Genomic DNA, 17,130 nt, shown 5'->3' with positions numbered 1-17,130 from the left:
TTTTTTTTTTTTAATTTGTGTGCCTCGACTACTATACTTCGTTCACCCAACAGAAATAGTTAAGCCCCTCCTCAACAATTACCGCCACATTTGAATACGACATTGTTATTGGTGTAATTTTTGAAGCCACAATCACACTTGTAAAGCGAATTGGCCGAATTGGGTAATCTGTCATCTGTCATCTTGCCTATTGCGTTTCTGCCGGTTCACCCAACAGAAATAGTTAAGCCCCTCCTCAACAATTACCGCCACATTTGAATACGACATTGTTATTGGTGTAATTTTTGAAGCCACAATCACACTTGTAAAGCGAATTGGCCGAATTGGGTAATCTGTCATCTTGCCTATTGCGTTTCTGCCGGTTTTTACGTTTTTACATCTTTACTTGCGTCAATTTGCCATTAATCTCCTTTATTCACACAAAATAGTCTTTATAAAGACTCGTCGGTGTATTCTAAAGATAGTCAGGTGAGTAATTATAAAATTTTATACACGATTTTTACATGCCTGTTTTTAGGGTTATATTATTCGCGATCAAGAAAAGTTGTACGCAAACATGAATGTCGCCGGTGCTGCTTTCTCTCCACCGAAAAAACGTTCTGCCAAGCACTTTTCAGTTGAAGACAAAACTGGCATTTTAAATATCTTCAAGAAATTGGAAGAACGCAATTCGCCATGCTCAAAGTGAAGAGGAAAAAATGTGGCAAATTGATATTTTAATGGACATCGTAGTGGAGCCATTAGTAATTCATGTGGGAGATGACTCGACGTCAACGGAGTCCGAATCCGAGTGAAGCGATACAGGATGTAAATTGTTATGTACCTTTGTTTATATTCAAGTGCACTTGTAATTTCAAAACTTTGTGCTGCTGTAATAATACTTTTTTGTACTTTTCTCAATATAAACAGTGTTTTTATGTTGCATATTTACATGTATTTAACAGTTTGCAGGTTTTACTATTTTTGCCACGACTTATATTCAGAGAGATAGATAATCTTGAGCAAGTGACATTTCAATTTGATTTTTCAAATTTTCCGCTTTTTATAATTTTGTGGTTGTAAAACTGGTTGCTGCTTACATTGGCCCACATTTTGTAGGAGTGGCTTAACTATTTCTGTTGGGTGAACGAAGAATAGTGGATACTTTGTTTCGTGTACTTGCTTTATTTTACGTTTGCCGTCTCCAGTTTTATATAAACTCGATTTTTAAAGACACATACAGCCGAGCATATAGCTTGGATTTACGATATTATAAGGTATGTAATTCGCTTAAAGTGTTTTTAGGTGTAAAACTGTGCCTAACCTTACTACTGGTAATTTATTCAAAAGCCCAAATACCTAATGAGTTAGATAGAAAACTGGTTAGCGAAGAAGCTTATCCGAAATTTAGCAGCAAATTCAATTATGGTTATGGATAACGCAATTGCGATCATAAATACACTTGAATTGGTTTAATGTTTAACATTGATGATTGCTGAAGCACAAGGAATATTGATCTCTTGTACACTGTGGACTAAATCAACGTATTTCGTCTTCAATTTAAGAGACTAAAGTAATAACTATTGTCCTGGAAGGAGAATCACGCGACAAAGGACAAGAAGTGACATTATACTTATTATACCGTTTTCCATATATCTGGGAATGAATTTGGGAGGCAGTGGTTTTCCCATATGTTGTTCTGCAAAGCTTTAAACGATCATTTCTGCGCCGTTAGTTTTGAACGGGAATCTTTATTTAAATGAAACTGACATTTATTATTCTACGGTCACAATTTGAGATGACAAGGTATATTGATCCTACAATCAATTTTTTAGCTCCAATATGGCGGATTATCATAAGTTGCCGCCACCTTGGTCGCAACTGTCCTTATAAAGTCACTGTAGCTGACCCTTAAGGGCGTCCGAGTTACTGAGTATACGCCTAGAGAACGTTATTGCAATGCCTTGGAAAAACTTAGAGCAGCCATCCAAAATCGCTGAAGAGGAAGACTGATCAAAGGTAAGGCTGCACGTCTCTCGCCAAACAACGGACTTAAATAATCAAATTTGGCTGGGATCTCCTGTAACATACCCGCTACAGCGCTGATCTCGCACCGAGTGATTGCCATTTGTTCCCAAAATGAAAGGAACAGTTGAATGGTCAACGCTTCGAGACGGACGAAGAGATGCAAGAAGCGGTCACCAAATTCTTCGATGGACAACAAAAACCCGTAGAAAAATCTCGCCTCATAGTTCGAGTTCTGTTCCTCCCAAGCGTCCATTCGCCAGGACCCACTTCTGCCGTTTTGAACTACTTTTGGGGTAATAGTCCTACCGCCCTGAACTTTCAAACTTTGTCTTCATCCCGGGGCCTTCACAAGCATTATTTTCTCACATGGTATTTCGAAAACTTTGACATGCGCCGACCAATTCGTGTAAAATGCTGCATGCGCATGCCTCTAGCGGTAAATAGTAATTGGATACTATGGTTTGCGATATTAAAATTCTTTATTATTTATGACAATTCTTCGGGTAAGTCCTCGGGTAAGTGGTTCCGGTAATGACAAACTAAACATCGATGCATCACCATATTAGTTAACATTTAGGAGGAATTAATAATTAGTAATACCAAAAGTGCGTTCTCTTTTTGGATGCAATTAATTTGGAGTATTTTTACGGGTAAACTCTGGAATGGCGTATTTTTGTGAGCGAATTCACTTGCACCCTGAAGGAGAATTTTTCAAGAGCGGATATAACGGAAGCAAATAATCTGCAGCGAAAATAGCTGGGGGAGAGGGGGAATAATCCAGGAGCGAAATTCTCCCACTGTACTATAATATCTTAAACGACCTCAGGTGGAATTTCATTTAAGGTCATAGTGAAGCAAAACTAAGAAACCATACCGTATAGCGAAGACGCAAACGTGAAATTGTCGAGTACACGAGAAGAAGAGAGTAGCCCTGCTTTCCAAGAAAATTAAAATGTCATGGCGTTGTACAGGTATTTTCATCGTAGAGGTTGCGAAATCACAGACATTTTTCAAGATCATTTTTTACGTAAAAATACAATTGCGTAATTTGTTTTATAACGTTATCGTAGCTTTATGGATCATTAGGGAATTGTACTGCTTAACTAGCTGTAAGCCTCAAGATTTACTAACAGTTCCCTAGATAATATCTATTATCATGAAATAGGTACAATTTTTCTACAGAATCGCCAATTTTACAATGTGTATTAGTAAAATAATGCTCCTTGACGGAAGACACTGGTTAATTATCTTGTTTGCCTCATTATAGCTCGACAACATTTTAGGTACGTATGTAGATGTAAAAATGCCCAAAAACTGAGTATGTCATCCTAATAAAGCAAAGGTATGATGAAAAATTGTTCACAACTCTCTGAATTTTGGGAAATGTCTAATTTGTTTTCCACAGTTCGCATCGTCCAATTCTGTGATTTTAGAAGGAACGACACACTAAGATTCAAAATTGCGAGCGACGTTCCGAAAGTAAGTGTCGTCATTGTTTTGAAAGAGTAAGTGGTACACCAGATGAAACAAAGGCCCGTATGAATAAAAGAAAGCAAATGGTTATACTTGCAAAATTCAAAGTAAATACTCGTAACTGCCCCTTCATACTGGTCTGTTTAGCATGGTTTAGCTGCGCTGCACTGCGTCCTGTCCTTCTGCTTAGAAGCGCTGCTAAGTCGCCCAGTGCGAAGGAGCACTTACGAGTATTTACTTTGAATTTTGCAAGTATAAGCATTTGCTTACTTTTATTCATACGGGCCAAAGAGTCGCCATAATCTTTGGTAGTTCAATGAAGAAAGAAGCGCGAGCGGCGGAGGGATGACGCATGCGCAGAGCACCAACGAGAGGGGAAAGCACAGCTGACCGACGTGTCCGATCGTTCGGTAATGTGCAATGCTACTGTGACACTCTTGCCAAACCTAGGTCTGCCATTTGGCGAAAGAGAGCAGAACTCTTGAGTGAAACTGTTCTGTTCTTCGACGACAATGCAAGCAATACTTACACATGATATGGGAAGTATATGTAGGTATACTCCCACTGGCGACTTTTAAAATTGACATACTGGAGGTATAAGAGCAGCATAAGTGGTACTCTTGAGAAACTGAAAACGTCGCAGATGCTCAGAAGGGAGCCTGGCGATCAGAGAAGTACCCTAACCTTCCAGTTTATGAAGGTCGTTTTGAAAGAGTTCCAGACAACTTCATGGATGATGTCTCCATGTATAAATTTTGTGTGATGATGTCTGACAAAAGTACCTTGCGGAGACTGATCATTTGTCAGAGAAGGATACATTGTAAAAGGAGTTAAAAAAAACCTTCTTACCTCGTGGAAATTCGTCACATTTTTTTTGAATGACCACTTGAGCTCAATCCGGAGATTTGCCCATTCTTCGCGAAGCTCTTCAAATGTCTTTTCTCTTCTCGTTTTGCTTCTAATCCTCCAGTGTGAGGACGTTCGCCTACTCACCGATGATGTATTTGGTCATCATGGGAAACAAGAACGGATTTTTATCTGCGAGAGGCCCGACCTCTTTTAAAATGCGCCACATAGAACCCTATCCCTGGGTCCATATATGATAATAGTTCTACAGAGACGATAGAGATTGAAAGTAAAAAATAACCATCGAATGGAGGGGATTTCTTTGAGGGGCAGTCGAAGCTTTGGTCGAGTGTTCGATCCCACATGAACAATACTTCCAGGGTTGCCTCACTGGGACGGTTACTTTTTTGGTTGCTAATTACTTTAAAGTTAGATGATCCCAAGCGTCGACGTGGAGATATCACTCTTAAATTGCGAAAAATTTACTCTCACGCCAGCGCCATAGCTAAACAACTGTAGCAGAGAGGGGTCGTCAATAAGAGCGGCCGAAATTGGCGCATGGGATACGGGAAGCAATAATTTGTATAGTTTCTCCGCGAAGAGCCGTCGTCAGAGGTGCTTCTACTCTATCCTCTGCCTTGGAGAGGAAGTTGTTGAGACTACCAGATTCATGAGAAATATACGTATGCACTTTTTGAATTGTTTCAGTCCGTCCGATTTACTTCGGCTATGGAGAGTTACAAAGTGAATGCGAAGGGCGGGTCTTTGGGAACAAACGCATCCTGAAGCAGAGAGAAACATCTCAACCATCCTAATACACACAGAAGGGGGTTCCATTCAGCAAACCAAACCAGTAAGCATTTGTTAAGTGTCAGCCTTATTGGACATCATTTTGTCAGAACTTTGGAACACACTTGATAGATCTACCCACCATCTTTAACCATCACTCACTCAAGTTAAATGCTGAAACAATTACAGCTTACTCGAAACAAAAAACACAGCAATACTGCTGGTTTACTGCGCATTGATTACTATTAACGAAGCACTAAATATCGGCTTGGAATAGAGCTTTCTTTAAGAAAGCATGAAGTTAGCCCAAACTGACTAGCAGAAATCGCACTTACGATTATATTAGGTCAAATTGGAGGCTGGTTCGAGAAAACGTGAAGTTAATCTGAAGAAATTCTTTAATAATCGTTCCGCTTTTAGAGCTTCTATGAAACTCTACAGGTCTAAGTGTGCTAGGCACACTTAATTTAGCCCCGGACGTATCTGGAACAAACTCCAGGGAAGCGGAAACATTTACGCTCCTCAGCCGCCTACTATTACCCGCCTAGAAATAAACTCCAGGTACCCAATTTCAGAGGTGGAGTGCACTCAATGGACGAGAAAGTGCCAAAGTTGGTCTGATGGGACCTCGAATCAGTTTGTAGTCTACTTCCCAAGCCGCTAGACCTCACTCTTCGTCAAACAATTCTTTTACAGGATTAATTTTGAGTACTAAAGCTGAACACTAACGACCGCCTGGCATAGAATTGGGGACCAATTTGAGTTTGGTTAGAGTAAGCGTAAAGTTAGTCATCATGAAGACAGCAAGAAGCATGTGTTCTTCATGGATTCAACAGTAGACAAATATTGTATGACAAACAGAGATCCAAACGAAACGGAGAACTAAGTCACAAAGTTTACCTAAAGGTTATCGCCCATGTGACCCTGGGTTTCTATTGTGGAAACCGGATACAGAAAGCCCCAAATGATGGACTAGTAAATCTTTGCTATGTCAATTCTTTCTCCACAGCGACTATTCGCAACAACCCCTGTCCCGGTTGACCCAATAAGACTGTTCCTCGGCCATATCTAGGGAACCGTCCGTCGTATGACTTAGGGGTAAAAAAATTATTGGGTAAATCGGTTGTGAAGAATCGCTGGAAAATATGTTCAAGTTCTAAAAATGACCAACAGAGGGCGTAACTGCCATCTTAAATTTTAAAATTGCATTTTCTTTAAATTTCGGATAATAAACTAAACATTCTGTTTTCACATTTTTAAAGAGAACCAGTTTATCTATCATTTTGGTAAAAACAAAAACTCAGTTATTTCAAAAACAAAGATGGCGTGAGGCGTTCAATTGTTTTTGTAATAACCTGCTTTAACTTCTTAACCGTTTGACCGATTGTAACAAATTTGGTATCGTTGAAAAGAGCATTGCTTGGGCAACAAGAATCAACAATCAACAATATAGTTAATTTAGTTGAATCCTTCTCCGGCAGGAGGCTAGTTTTGACACTATGACTCAAAATCCTAAAAAAATGAAAAAAATCAAATGGAATGATATTACTTTTTCTAAAGAAAAAGTAGCCAAATTACACCCAAAGAGCGCAGTGAAAACCGTTTTTCAAAATCTCGTTCCTAACCTCAAATATTGGGAGAATAAATTGTATCTTATTTGACGTATTTCCGGTATTTTTCGATGGCGCGAAAGATTGTTTGGAAAAGGACCCTACACTTTTAGGTAGGCCTTGGAAAATTAAACAAATGAAACACGATGCATTATAAAATAATAACAGCCATACTTTGTAAATTATTCTGCTGTGTTTACATTCAGAAAGTGCAGTTTTTTGAATTTCTTCTTTTCTATAATGCCGATTTCTAATCAAGAAGCATTAAATATGTTGGCGGGGATGGTTCGTGGTTGATTCGGATAACGCAAATAGAAGATACGGGCAGCGATGGTCGCATTTTGAAAATACTCAAAATATATCGCCAGCATATTAAATGCTTCTTGGTTAGAAATAGAAAAAAAAGGACTTTCTGAATGTAAACACAGCAGAATAATTTAAAATTACGGCTGCTATTATTTTATAATGCATCATGTTTCATTTGTTTAATTTAAGGCCAACCTAAAAGTGTAGGGTGCTTTTCTTTCGCGCCATCGACAATACCGGAAATACGTAAAAAGTAAATTTAAGATACAATTTAAGCATTTTAATTAATTAATTAATTAATCTGTCTCCCAATATTTGAGGTTAGGAACGAGATTTTGAAAAACGGTTTTCACTGGCCTCTTTGGATGTTATTTGGCTACTTTTTCATAAAGAAAAAGTCATATAATTCCAGGTATCATTCCATTTGATTTTTTTCATTTTTTTAGGATTTTGGGTCATAACTAGCCCCCTGGCGGAGAAGAATTCAACTAAATTAACTATATTTTGATTGATTTTCATTGCCCAAGGAATGCTCTTTTCAACCATACCAAATTTGTTAAAATCGGTCAAACGGTTAAGAAGTTAAAGCAGGTTATTGCAAACACAATTGAACGGGGCACACCATCTTTGTTTGTGAAATAACTGAGTTTTTGTTTTTACGAAAATGATAGATAAACTGGTTCTCTTTAAAAATGTGAAAAAAAATTATTTAGTTTATTATGCGAAATTTAAAGAAAATGCAATTTTAAAATTTAAAATGGCAGTTACGCCCTCTGTTGGTAATTTTTAGAACTTTTATTTTCCAGAGATTCTTCATGACCGATTTACCCGATTTTTTTTTACCCCTAAGTCATATGACGAACGGTTCTCGAGATATGGCCGAGGACCAGTCTTATTGTGTCACCCGATACATACAAGTATGTAGCAAACCACTGACGCTCCGAGCTATCCCATTGTCCAACGAAGTTTCACTACCCTGCCAAGCGAGTACCTTTATGATTTAATTGAAAATGGTTATTTTTGAAATGTGAGTAAGTGATTAAGCCTCATTGACTGGACTGTCGTTAAAACCGCACGTACCTTTCTGTAGTAGCAACTCGACACAGTCGGCGTACCCTCCCTCAGCTGCCAAGTGTAAAGCCGTCAATTCCTTTTCCTTAGTTTTGGCATTGACATTTAATCCCTTAGTCTCAAACATAATCTTGAGGCAGTGAACGTGGCCCAAATCGGCGGCCAGATGAATGGGCGACATTCCGGTATATTCGATCTGACCGGTGTCTGCGCCCTCCGCGATCAGCAGTCGTACGCAGGCGACGGCGTTTGCCCTCACGGCGCAATGTAAGACGCTCTCTTGGCAATTGGCCGGATTGGACGTGAGCGCCGACACGCGTGCGCCGTTGTTCAGGAGAATCATTGCGGTATCGGGACTGTCTCCAAATGCCGCACAGTGTAAAGGGCTGTAGCACTTAAAGCAGGCGTTAACATCGGCCCCCTTCGAAAGCAAAAACTGCGTACCGGCAAGGCAACCGCTAAATGCGGCCAGATGCAGGGCTGTCAGGCCTTGATGGGGCTCGGCGTACAGTAATTGCGCACCTATCGATAAAAGCCCGTCGAGCAAGTCCCAACGTTTTAGTAGGGCGCACCATAAAAATGCGATATTTATTTCCGATTTGGAGGCCGACTTGAATGCTTCAACGATGTTATCCTGAGTCGTGACTTTATTTTCGATATCGTCCAGAAGTTGGTGCCTTCCTGAACATGTCTTCATATGCTCCATCAAATTCATTTTAATTGTTTCTAGGCAGATTTGTACCGTTAAGTCGCTGCTCGACGTCGACTCCTCGAAGCTCTCGTAAATGTGATCCGAGGGTGGCGAGGGTCCGCACTGTACGTACTCGAAATCTTCCGAAGGATACTCTTCCTCGAGCATCTCCTCGGGGTCCATCTTGCCCGGTCGCCGCCAGTGAAGCAGCGATCGGTTGTGCTGATTCTTGTAGAGCGGAAAGTTTTCCATTTCCGTATTGACGCTGATCGAGCGTCTAAGTTTTGGTTGGCCTTGCGAATCTCGAAATCCGAAGTTGTCCATTATTTAAATTTGACGGCTTTATCTGAAAATGCGTTATAATATAGTATGGTCCCGGGGAGAGTAATAGACGCAACGCTTACAGCAATAAATTAGACAGGAATTAAGTCGTAATGTTTTAATCAACATTTGCACAGTTTCACTAATAAATCTCTCACATATCTAAATTAGTACATTATTAGCAGCAGTAAAGTGCGAGACTCGTAAAAACCTAAATTTGCGACAAGAACTTATTTTAACATTTTTGCATAGAGTTAACCAATCGAAAAAGCAATAGAAGGATTTGACATAAGATCAAATGTATGGTGACCCCAACAATACTATAGATAAATTTAAATATTCACAATAATAATTTGTCCTTTGCCACATCGCCTGTGTTTGCCAGTTATCACAGAAACGTAAGGCTGATCCGAAATTGTAAAAAGTGTATAGGGTCACCGCAATATCTCTCATCTCATTTTTTGCGAGATAATAAAAATTTGTTAAATATAATTTTAAGGGCGAAAATCCGTCCTATTATAAAACGGCTAACACAAACGAGCCCAACGGTGATATCTTAGCAACCTTTGCCTAGCAATTGAAATTATTAAATAAATGCATGTTTTCCTGCATTTGACAAACTGAAATCTAATGGAACTGGGCGAGGTCAATCAATTAATTAACAGTAATTATAAATGACCAGTATCTTATAAATATTTAAACAGAAAAAGTCAGCATTGAAAATGAGTGTTTTTATTTGTGATACGAGTAGGTAGGTACTCTAAAACAGTAAATACCGCACGCCACTGGATCTACACAACTTCTTTAAACGCATTGTACAGTGGAACATTCAACTTATAAACGGCTATGCGCTTATAAACACTTCGCTTCGCTCATGCATTGGGAGTCAAGAGGGTGGTTTCAACGGCGCGCACGATTACGATCTTTATAAGTATCTATACTTGAAATCACGAATCTTTGTCCCTGCGTCATTGATTTGTGAATCAATTTCAGACAAGTTTTTTATCGATTTCGCATACTTGACAGATATTACAGTGTTTTAGCGTATGTCTGAAATTGATTCACAAATCAATGACGCAGGGACAAAGATTCGTGATTTCAAGTATATCTTTATTCATAGCACAGCGATATTGAGATGAACGATAAACTTAGTGGGCTGGGAAGTTACACTACTTTCCCCCGATTCCTCTTATAGATGATAGGATCCAATGTATTGCTCGAAATGAAACAAATTGTACACACAAATTGAGAAAAGTATCATGATTTTATAATCACGAACCGCGTATGATTATATTTTAAGGTCAAGATAAGTCGCAGTTCTAATCTAACATATCTAATCTAATTCTAATCGGATATTGGATATTCAACATGAAAAACCCACTTAATTTTCGCTTTCAATAATGAGAAAGTTATCCATAGAACCCCAGTCAATTTGGAACACCATATACAGGGTGTCTCATGGTAGGCGTTCGTTAGAAGTGTTCGTGAACAGAAAAAAAACTGCTAAAGAATTCTACATTTTTGAAGTCCAGCGTTACTCAAGGTTTTCTTTCAGTTTAAAATATTTTCAAGGTTATGATTTAATTTGGATTTCGTACGTTAGTACTTAAGGGAGGTATTGTATTGAGGTAAAAATGCCCCCCCCCACTTTTTACATTTCCGGCTAAAGGGCTGAACCGATTGGAACCAACCACGCATGCGCAAAAGTCACTTTCTCATTTATGGAACGATTTTACCGAAATTTGCGAATTGGGAACGATTGCGGTAAATACGAACAATAGTGGAAGTTTTAAACGCGCGAAATTAAATTATGTTACCCTAATATTAGCTTCGAGATGGAACGAGCAAGGGATATAGCCATTGGTATTGCTGCATAATAAATTAGGGTAACTATCGGATTGTATTCAAAACAGTAGGAAACCGTGGGGTAAGGGTGTTGCAAATTTAAATTTTTATCAGGGGGAACCTTAAAGATTCGCTCATTTACTCTAATCGGTTTAAAAAATCAAAAAGAAATTAAATTCTATAAAATTATTTCATGTGTGGACCCATCTTGAGGAAAGTAACTTTTCCAATGAATGTATCTATTATTAGATAACGAGAATCCTCCAGATTGGTTCAATTTATTATGACGATTGCAAATCGATAGTAAAGAGATTTGATCAACGAAACTTTAAGTTTAGTAAAAATGTGGCCAACTACGGACAAACTCGGTACTGGAATTTGACGTCAAATAGTAACGAAGAACTTGTTTCCTTACAGAAATTACACCAAAATTAATGAACGCACCGTACATTGATGGAAGCTAATGAACACCCGGTACTTCGACGAACTAAAGCGGGCGGTTCCTGAAGAGAAATTGTAGCTTCCGGAAGTATGTATTTCATTTCTAGGAGTTGGAATTAGAAGGTAAAAGCAATTGTTTTCATTTGAAGCGCAGTTTTAGCCTCCGATAAGGACCCCGAGATGCCGTAACTAATTTGCGGTTTCTAACCGTTCCCGTGGAGATATTTAAATAATCTTTGCAGCATCTGAAAGCTCTCTCCGATTGGAAGAGGGAAAATTAATATGGTGTGCTCCGTTAATTGATTATTAACCCATTTTAGTGTTTCAATGTTAACGAAAGCGAGCATTAAAGGTAAACGTTCACTGTAACGGGCAGTTACAATACGTGCAATGGAAGTAATAGTATTTTACAGCGCGTCCGCTTCGCTCCAATCAAAGCGTATCTTAAAGCTGAGATTAACCCGAAATTCCATGTAACAATACTGGACTATCGAATTTGGAAATTTCAGCCCGGCCATTTGAGTGAGCACAAATACCGGTAGCTAATCAGATGGGTTGCAGCAAAACTCGTCTGATTGGTTTGCATCTAGTGTCATTAGAAGCGCGCTTCATTAATACAGATTTTGAGATACGTCCCAGATTTTTAGGATGCCCGGGAGCCTAGAAATTAATTAAAGTAGGTTTTAATTTTAAACGTTACCATGAGAGTGAAATAGCCGCCAGTATTTTACCAGATTTTCTGATTCATGGGAGACCGTTTTCTGCGATTAAAGCACTTGTGGCAGCCGTAATCTGTTCACAGTTGATAACATTCGTTTTTTTAAAATGTGACACTGTGTATATTATATCCTGATCGATGAAGAATTGTATGATGCATCGATTTGCTATAACTGTGCCTAATGGCTATCTTGTTAATCCGTATTTTGTGTGAAAAGCCGATTGACTCTAAAAGTCCTATCTAGTAAGCTTTGATATTCCCAGGAATTGAAACAATCTTGTTGATTTTATGTCAAAGCTCCACAGATTCATGTGATATGCAGCCCTAAATATAATGTAAATACAGAGGAGGATTGGGGATGGGGGTTGGCCTGGTTTTCTCTCTCATGGTACTCTAATGCAAAGTCTCAACGAAAAGGATTAATTTCTGCTAACCATAGTCCTCTTCCTCGACCTCTTAAAGAGGGCGGATGTAGTTCCTTATATTTTAAGAACCGGTTGTCTGAAGAGGTACTCACAAAGGCCAAATAAAACGTCTGGACGAGACATATCTATTGGTGAAGTCGAAGCGAGTATCTTGAAAACGTCAGAACGAGACATATCTACTGGTGATGGTGGTGGTGGTCAAAACCTCGCTCAAAACTTTCAGTGCAAATATCTGCAGAACGGAGTGTCGGAGGAGGGTACTCTCAAAGAGCAGAATAATCTAGACGCATTTACTGGTCATGTAAGAACTTAATTGCAAATATCTGGAAAAGCAAGGTACTTACAAAGGGAAAATGCAATTTCGGAGAATTTCTCTAAACGCTTTGATTCTCCTTGCATGATATAACTTAGAGTTTGAATGTATGCTAGGCGGCCTTTAGATATTCATGCGTAAAGAGCCCCTTCCCCATTAATCATCTACCAAGAAAGTAAACATCGATAAATATAGCATGATACTACCTTATAACCCAACTATTGTTGTTATATATTTATAAATTTTTATAATGGTCCAGTAGGCACTGGCTTCATTGAGATAATCTCTTGTTTTTATTGGTTTTGACAGTTCGTTAGGAACACCCAGTATACTTAAGGTAGGTATTCAAGTTCAGTTCGCCGGCCGGCCATGGACTGTCAGTCCAGGCCGGCCGGCCGTGATCGTTGCTCAATACACACGTCCAGTTTTAACATCCGGCCGTTGCCGGCAGTCCATAGTCGGATACGATATTTGCCGGCCGGCCGTATTAAATTCAATACACACCAACACACGCACAGTTTATGATCGACAGTTGCTTGAAATAGACATGTTAGAACAAGACGATTGTTGTAATTTTAGAAGAAGAAAAAGGAGAGAACGGATGAAAATTTGGGTGAAAGACTGCTCAGAAAACGTCACACTTTATCACACATGGAGATAATACAAGAACTCCGAACAACAAGTGAAATTGATTTAAAAAACTACCTGAGAATGGATGACGATTGCTTCGCGTACTTATTGAATTTAGTTAAACCTTGTTTTACAAAAAAGACACTATTATGCGGCAAGCATAGGACAAAATTTTACTCCAGACTAAAATTAATCCGTCCGTCCTATGCCGGCCGGCCAAGCAGTACACACGTTACGATCTTCACCGCTATAGACAGGCGACCGGATTTCGCCGGCCGTCCGCCTCTACGTGTGTATTGAAAAGCGATCGTCCGGCCGTGGACTGACAGGCCATGGCCGGCCGGCAAACTGAACGTGAATACCTACCATTATAGTTGTTTCTTCTCAAAATCGCTTTTAAATATAAAATTTATGGATTAACAAAAAAAACTAAGTACTTGAAACCGATATAGACCGTTATAGCGATTTGATGCATAATAACATTCTGAAAGCGACCATCAAATAATACACAGATACAAATGATGTAAAATGTCAGCATTAGATCAGATTTTGACATGTCCAAAAAAACGCCGATTGCAATAGCTCAAACTAGACAGCTAAAAATGGGTAAAAGGTGCACTATTAAAAATAAGGCTACAAGGCTTATACGATCTTGAAAGTTTTTTAAACCGGAAAAGAATCTTGAACACTTTGAACTTTAGATGAAATCTCGAAATATCTTGAAATAGTATAAGAGTAATAGAGTTCGAAATATAGTGTGTTCAAGATAAGAGGGTCATCTCAATATCTTTTTGTTTGGTGAGATACGAAAAATTTATCATATATAATTTTATATGTAACATTACGATCTATCCCTAGATCTATCCGATCGCGTATTGAAACTTCCGGTAACATTTCCGGTTTAACAGAAATTGGAAGAAACATTTGTTTTTCAAATGCAATGCCCATGTTTTCTTAAGAAAAGATCAATCGCATTTCGCTGTACGACAACATAATGGCTTTATGGTTCAGTGGTAGAGCGTTGGACTATAAATCCGGAGGTCGGGTGTTCGAACCTCAGTTGGGGTGAATTTTTCATCTGTGACAGAGATGGGAAATACCTTAGACCAGTTTCGAGCATTCTGCCGGCTACTCCGAATTAGGTTTTCCTGCAGTTTTCCTAATTCGGAAGGTAAATACCGGAGTAGTATAGAACAACTTAAGACCTTCTGCAGAGGCACCTCTAAAAAGCATTATGCAGGTCACTCTGTAATTGGGCGCAAGCCTGTTGAGGGCCCAGAACAAGAGAGGGATAATAAATAATAATAATAAAATATGCATATGATTGAGATACCAAAAAAAATGGAGAAATTCGCCATACAATGTTTCAATGTTTAGAAAACCTGGTTTCATGATTGATTCATGAAATCAAAATATCGTTGAAAATATTTTAATCCTTCATTAACGTTCCGTTTTGAAGAGTTACTTTGGCGCGATACGATCTCTCTGTGTAACAAACACAATGGACACCGCGCATCCTGACAGCACACGGTATACCATAACTTTTCTAAATATTGAATCACGAATTTCTCCATTTGTTTTCTATACCATCCGCATATTTTATGCTGTCGGACAGAGAATTGATTGCTCTTTTGAAAGACCTTAAGAAACATTGCATTGCATTTGTAAAACAAAAGTTAAACCGGAAGTGATACCGGACGTTTCAATATGTGATCGGATAGATCGTAATGTCACACATGAAATTATATTTGACAAATTTTTCGTATTTCACCTTAAAAAAAAAGAGATATTAAGGTGAGCCTCTTATCTCCAACACACTGTATATGGAAGCTTTAAAACTAGAAACCGAAATTGAAACGAAATATAGGATTTATGTTTTAGAAGGGAATATAAATAAAAATCATATACGTTGTGGCCCGCTTCAAACATAGAAAAAAAGAAACGATTTCGACAAAATCCAAGCAGTTTCTTAGGGCGTAGAAATTTTAATTAACTGATAAAATTTGATTGTTTACTAATGCTTATTCTGATTTTCATCTCACGCTCATTTGAAAACATGCAGGATATCACAGCAATAAATTGCCGTTATTAAAATTTTGTTTGAACTTTCGAAAGACCCTTTTTTGGGAATCCCCAATATGCCAACAATGAAATTGCTTGTTCGAATTCGTAATATAACACGTTCTGGTTATACAACTCAAAACCATTTATTTTAGTTTTAAGACTCCTTTGATAGCTTTATTTGTTTAGAAGTTATCAGCCATTGCCACTGTTGGAATTGCTGTAGAGGGAGCGAAAAATGAGGTTCAGATCTCATCTCGTACCAAGTTTGGAAAACAACCGCACTTGAAGTAGGTACTATGTAAACTACCAAACGGTTACACGAAGCAAACATTGAATTATCAAAGATGACATTCGCAACAAAAAGGCACTAATAAAAATTACCTTAAAAGTGTTGAACTGATGCAGGGTAGGTACCAGTAAATTCCATGAGACATTATGGAAGACTGTTGCCGATAGCACTTTTGAATACAAAATGAATTGGGACTGAACAACGTGTACAAAGTACTCCGATAAGGATTGAACGTTCCCATTACGACATAAAACAAAGTATCATCTTGAGCACCTGTGAAATTGGCGCTTGATCTAAACAAGGCAAAATCCAAAAAAAGAACCTCAGACCGGTTTAACGCGTCCGAGGAAAAACCGATAGCGGAATAATGGCCACCTTCGATCCCATGTTTATGGGAATAAACTTTTGAGATGGTGTAAGCATGTTCGTCACAGGCATTGTAAGCGAGATAAATAACTTTTATTAATTCAGTAAATGCCGGAAATTAAATTACATAAAAGTGATGCATTTTGATTAGGGGCGACCTTGAATATAATTCGATTAACCTTTCGAACGGAACATCGAATTCGAATTATCTCTCCATTGAGGAGGCTAACCAAACACACCCATCGCGCAGTGATAGGATATGTAAATAAATGCACTGTTTCGTAAGCGCGCTGTGGATAGGATCGACGAAGATGCTAAAACGGCGAACCCACGTTCAATTAGCGTTTGAAAGGAAACGGTTATTTAATTATATTATCGCTAATTTTCGCCTTATTTTTCCTTATTTGCGGATAACTGAAGCAAACCTTGACAAAATCATAAATTTATGACCTAAGTACTACATAAATTGTTCATCCTATCGTCACAACTATTTTTGGTTAAAATCTACTGAACAGTCGAAGGGGATTGTACAATTTGGTTCTTTCTTATCGAGATATTTTTTCCAGAACAAATTTACCTTGGTCCTCAGATTCAAGGTTTGAAGTTTACACATTTTTCAATACCGTTTTTCTCGAAAAGTGGACGAGCAAAGCGTGCCAGCGTCTAGCCCACTGACTGTAGACATTAAACATTGCAAAAAGCGCACACAAAAGTTTATTTTGGTATGTATGTTGTATATTAACCAATAGAGTGAAACCAATTTTGCAGCTTCAAAAATACATGATATACCCTGAGGGCACTCGAAAAACCTCCCGCCGTTTTTCCAGTTTTTGAATCAAAATTCGCAAAAAGAAGGTTTTTAAAGGAGAGTAAATCCCCTGCAATTTGAGCCCAACCCCAAATTCTGTAATGTTAATAGTTCCCA

General features: G+C 38.5%; 1 protein-coding gene and 1 long non-coding RNA gene across 3 annotated transcripts; one reads left to right on the top strand and one right to left on the bottom strand.

Annotated features, from left to right (window-relative positions):
• Positions 1–215: 215 nt before the first annotated feature.
• On the top strand, positions 216–917 carry LOC116173297. The gene is made up of 2 exons (XR_004145902.1): positions 216–468; positions 518–917. It is a non-coding gene; the product is annotated as an uncharacterized LOC116173297 (long non-coding RNA).
• Positions 918–8,055: 7,138 nt separating this feature from the next.
• Positions 8,056–16,089, bottom strand: LOC116173290 (ankyrin repeat and SOCS box protein 14-like). Of its 2 annotated transcripts, none has more exons than XM_031490665.1 (2): positions 15,932–16,089; positions 8,056–9,139 (listed from the first exon to the last, which is right to left on the bottom strand). In XM_031490665.1, the coding sequence occupies exon 2, from the start codon at positions 9,115–9,117 to the stop codon at positions 8,071–8,073; it is 1,047 nt and encodes a 348-aa protein (XP_031346525.1). In that variant the 5' UTR covers positions 9,118–9,139; positions 15,932–16,089; the 3' UTR covers positions 8,056–8,070. The 2 variants fall into 2 exon arrangements, with proteins under 2 accessions (XP_031346525.1, XP_031346526.1); XM_031490666.1 differs by lacking the exon at positions 15,932–16,089 and adding an exon at positions 9,198–9,217.
• Positions 16,090–17,130: the final 1,041 nt, after the last annotated feature.

Source organism: Photinus pyralis, unplaced genomic scaffold (genome assembly GCF_008802855.1).
Source record: "Photinus pyralis isolate 1611_PpyrPB1 unplaced genomic scaffold, Ppyr1.3 Ppyr1.4_LG6, whole genome shotgun sequence".
Lineage (NCBI taxonomy): Eukaryota > Metazoa > Arthropoda > Insecta > Coleoptera > Lampyridae > Photinus > Photinus pyralis.
The sequence above is the reverse complement of the archived record's forward strand: the minus strand, read 5'-3'. Positions and strand labels throughout refer to the sequence as shown.

Bases quoted from the DNA above. Each gene is read 5' to 3' on its own strand.
- LOC116173290 (XM_031490665.1), bottom strand. From the start codon at position 9,117: ATGGACAACTTCGGATTTCGAGATTCGCAAGGCCAACCAAAACTTAGA.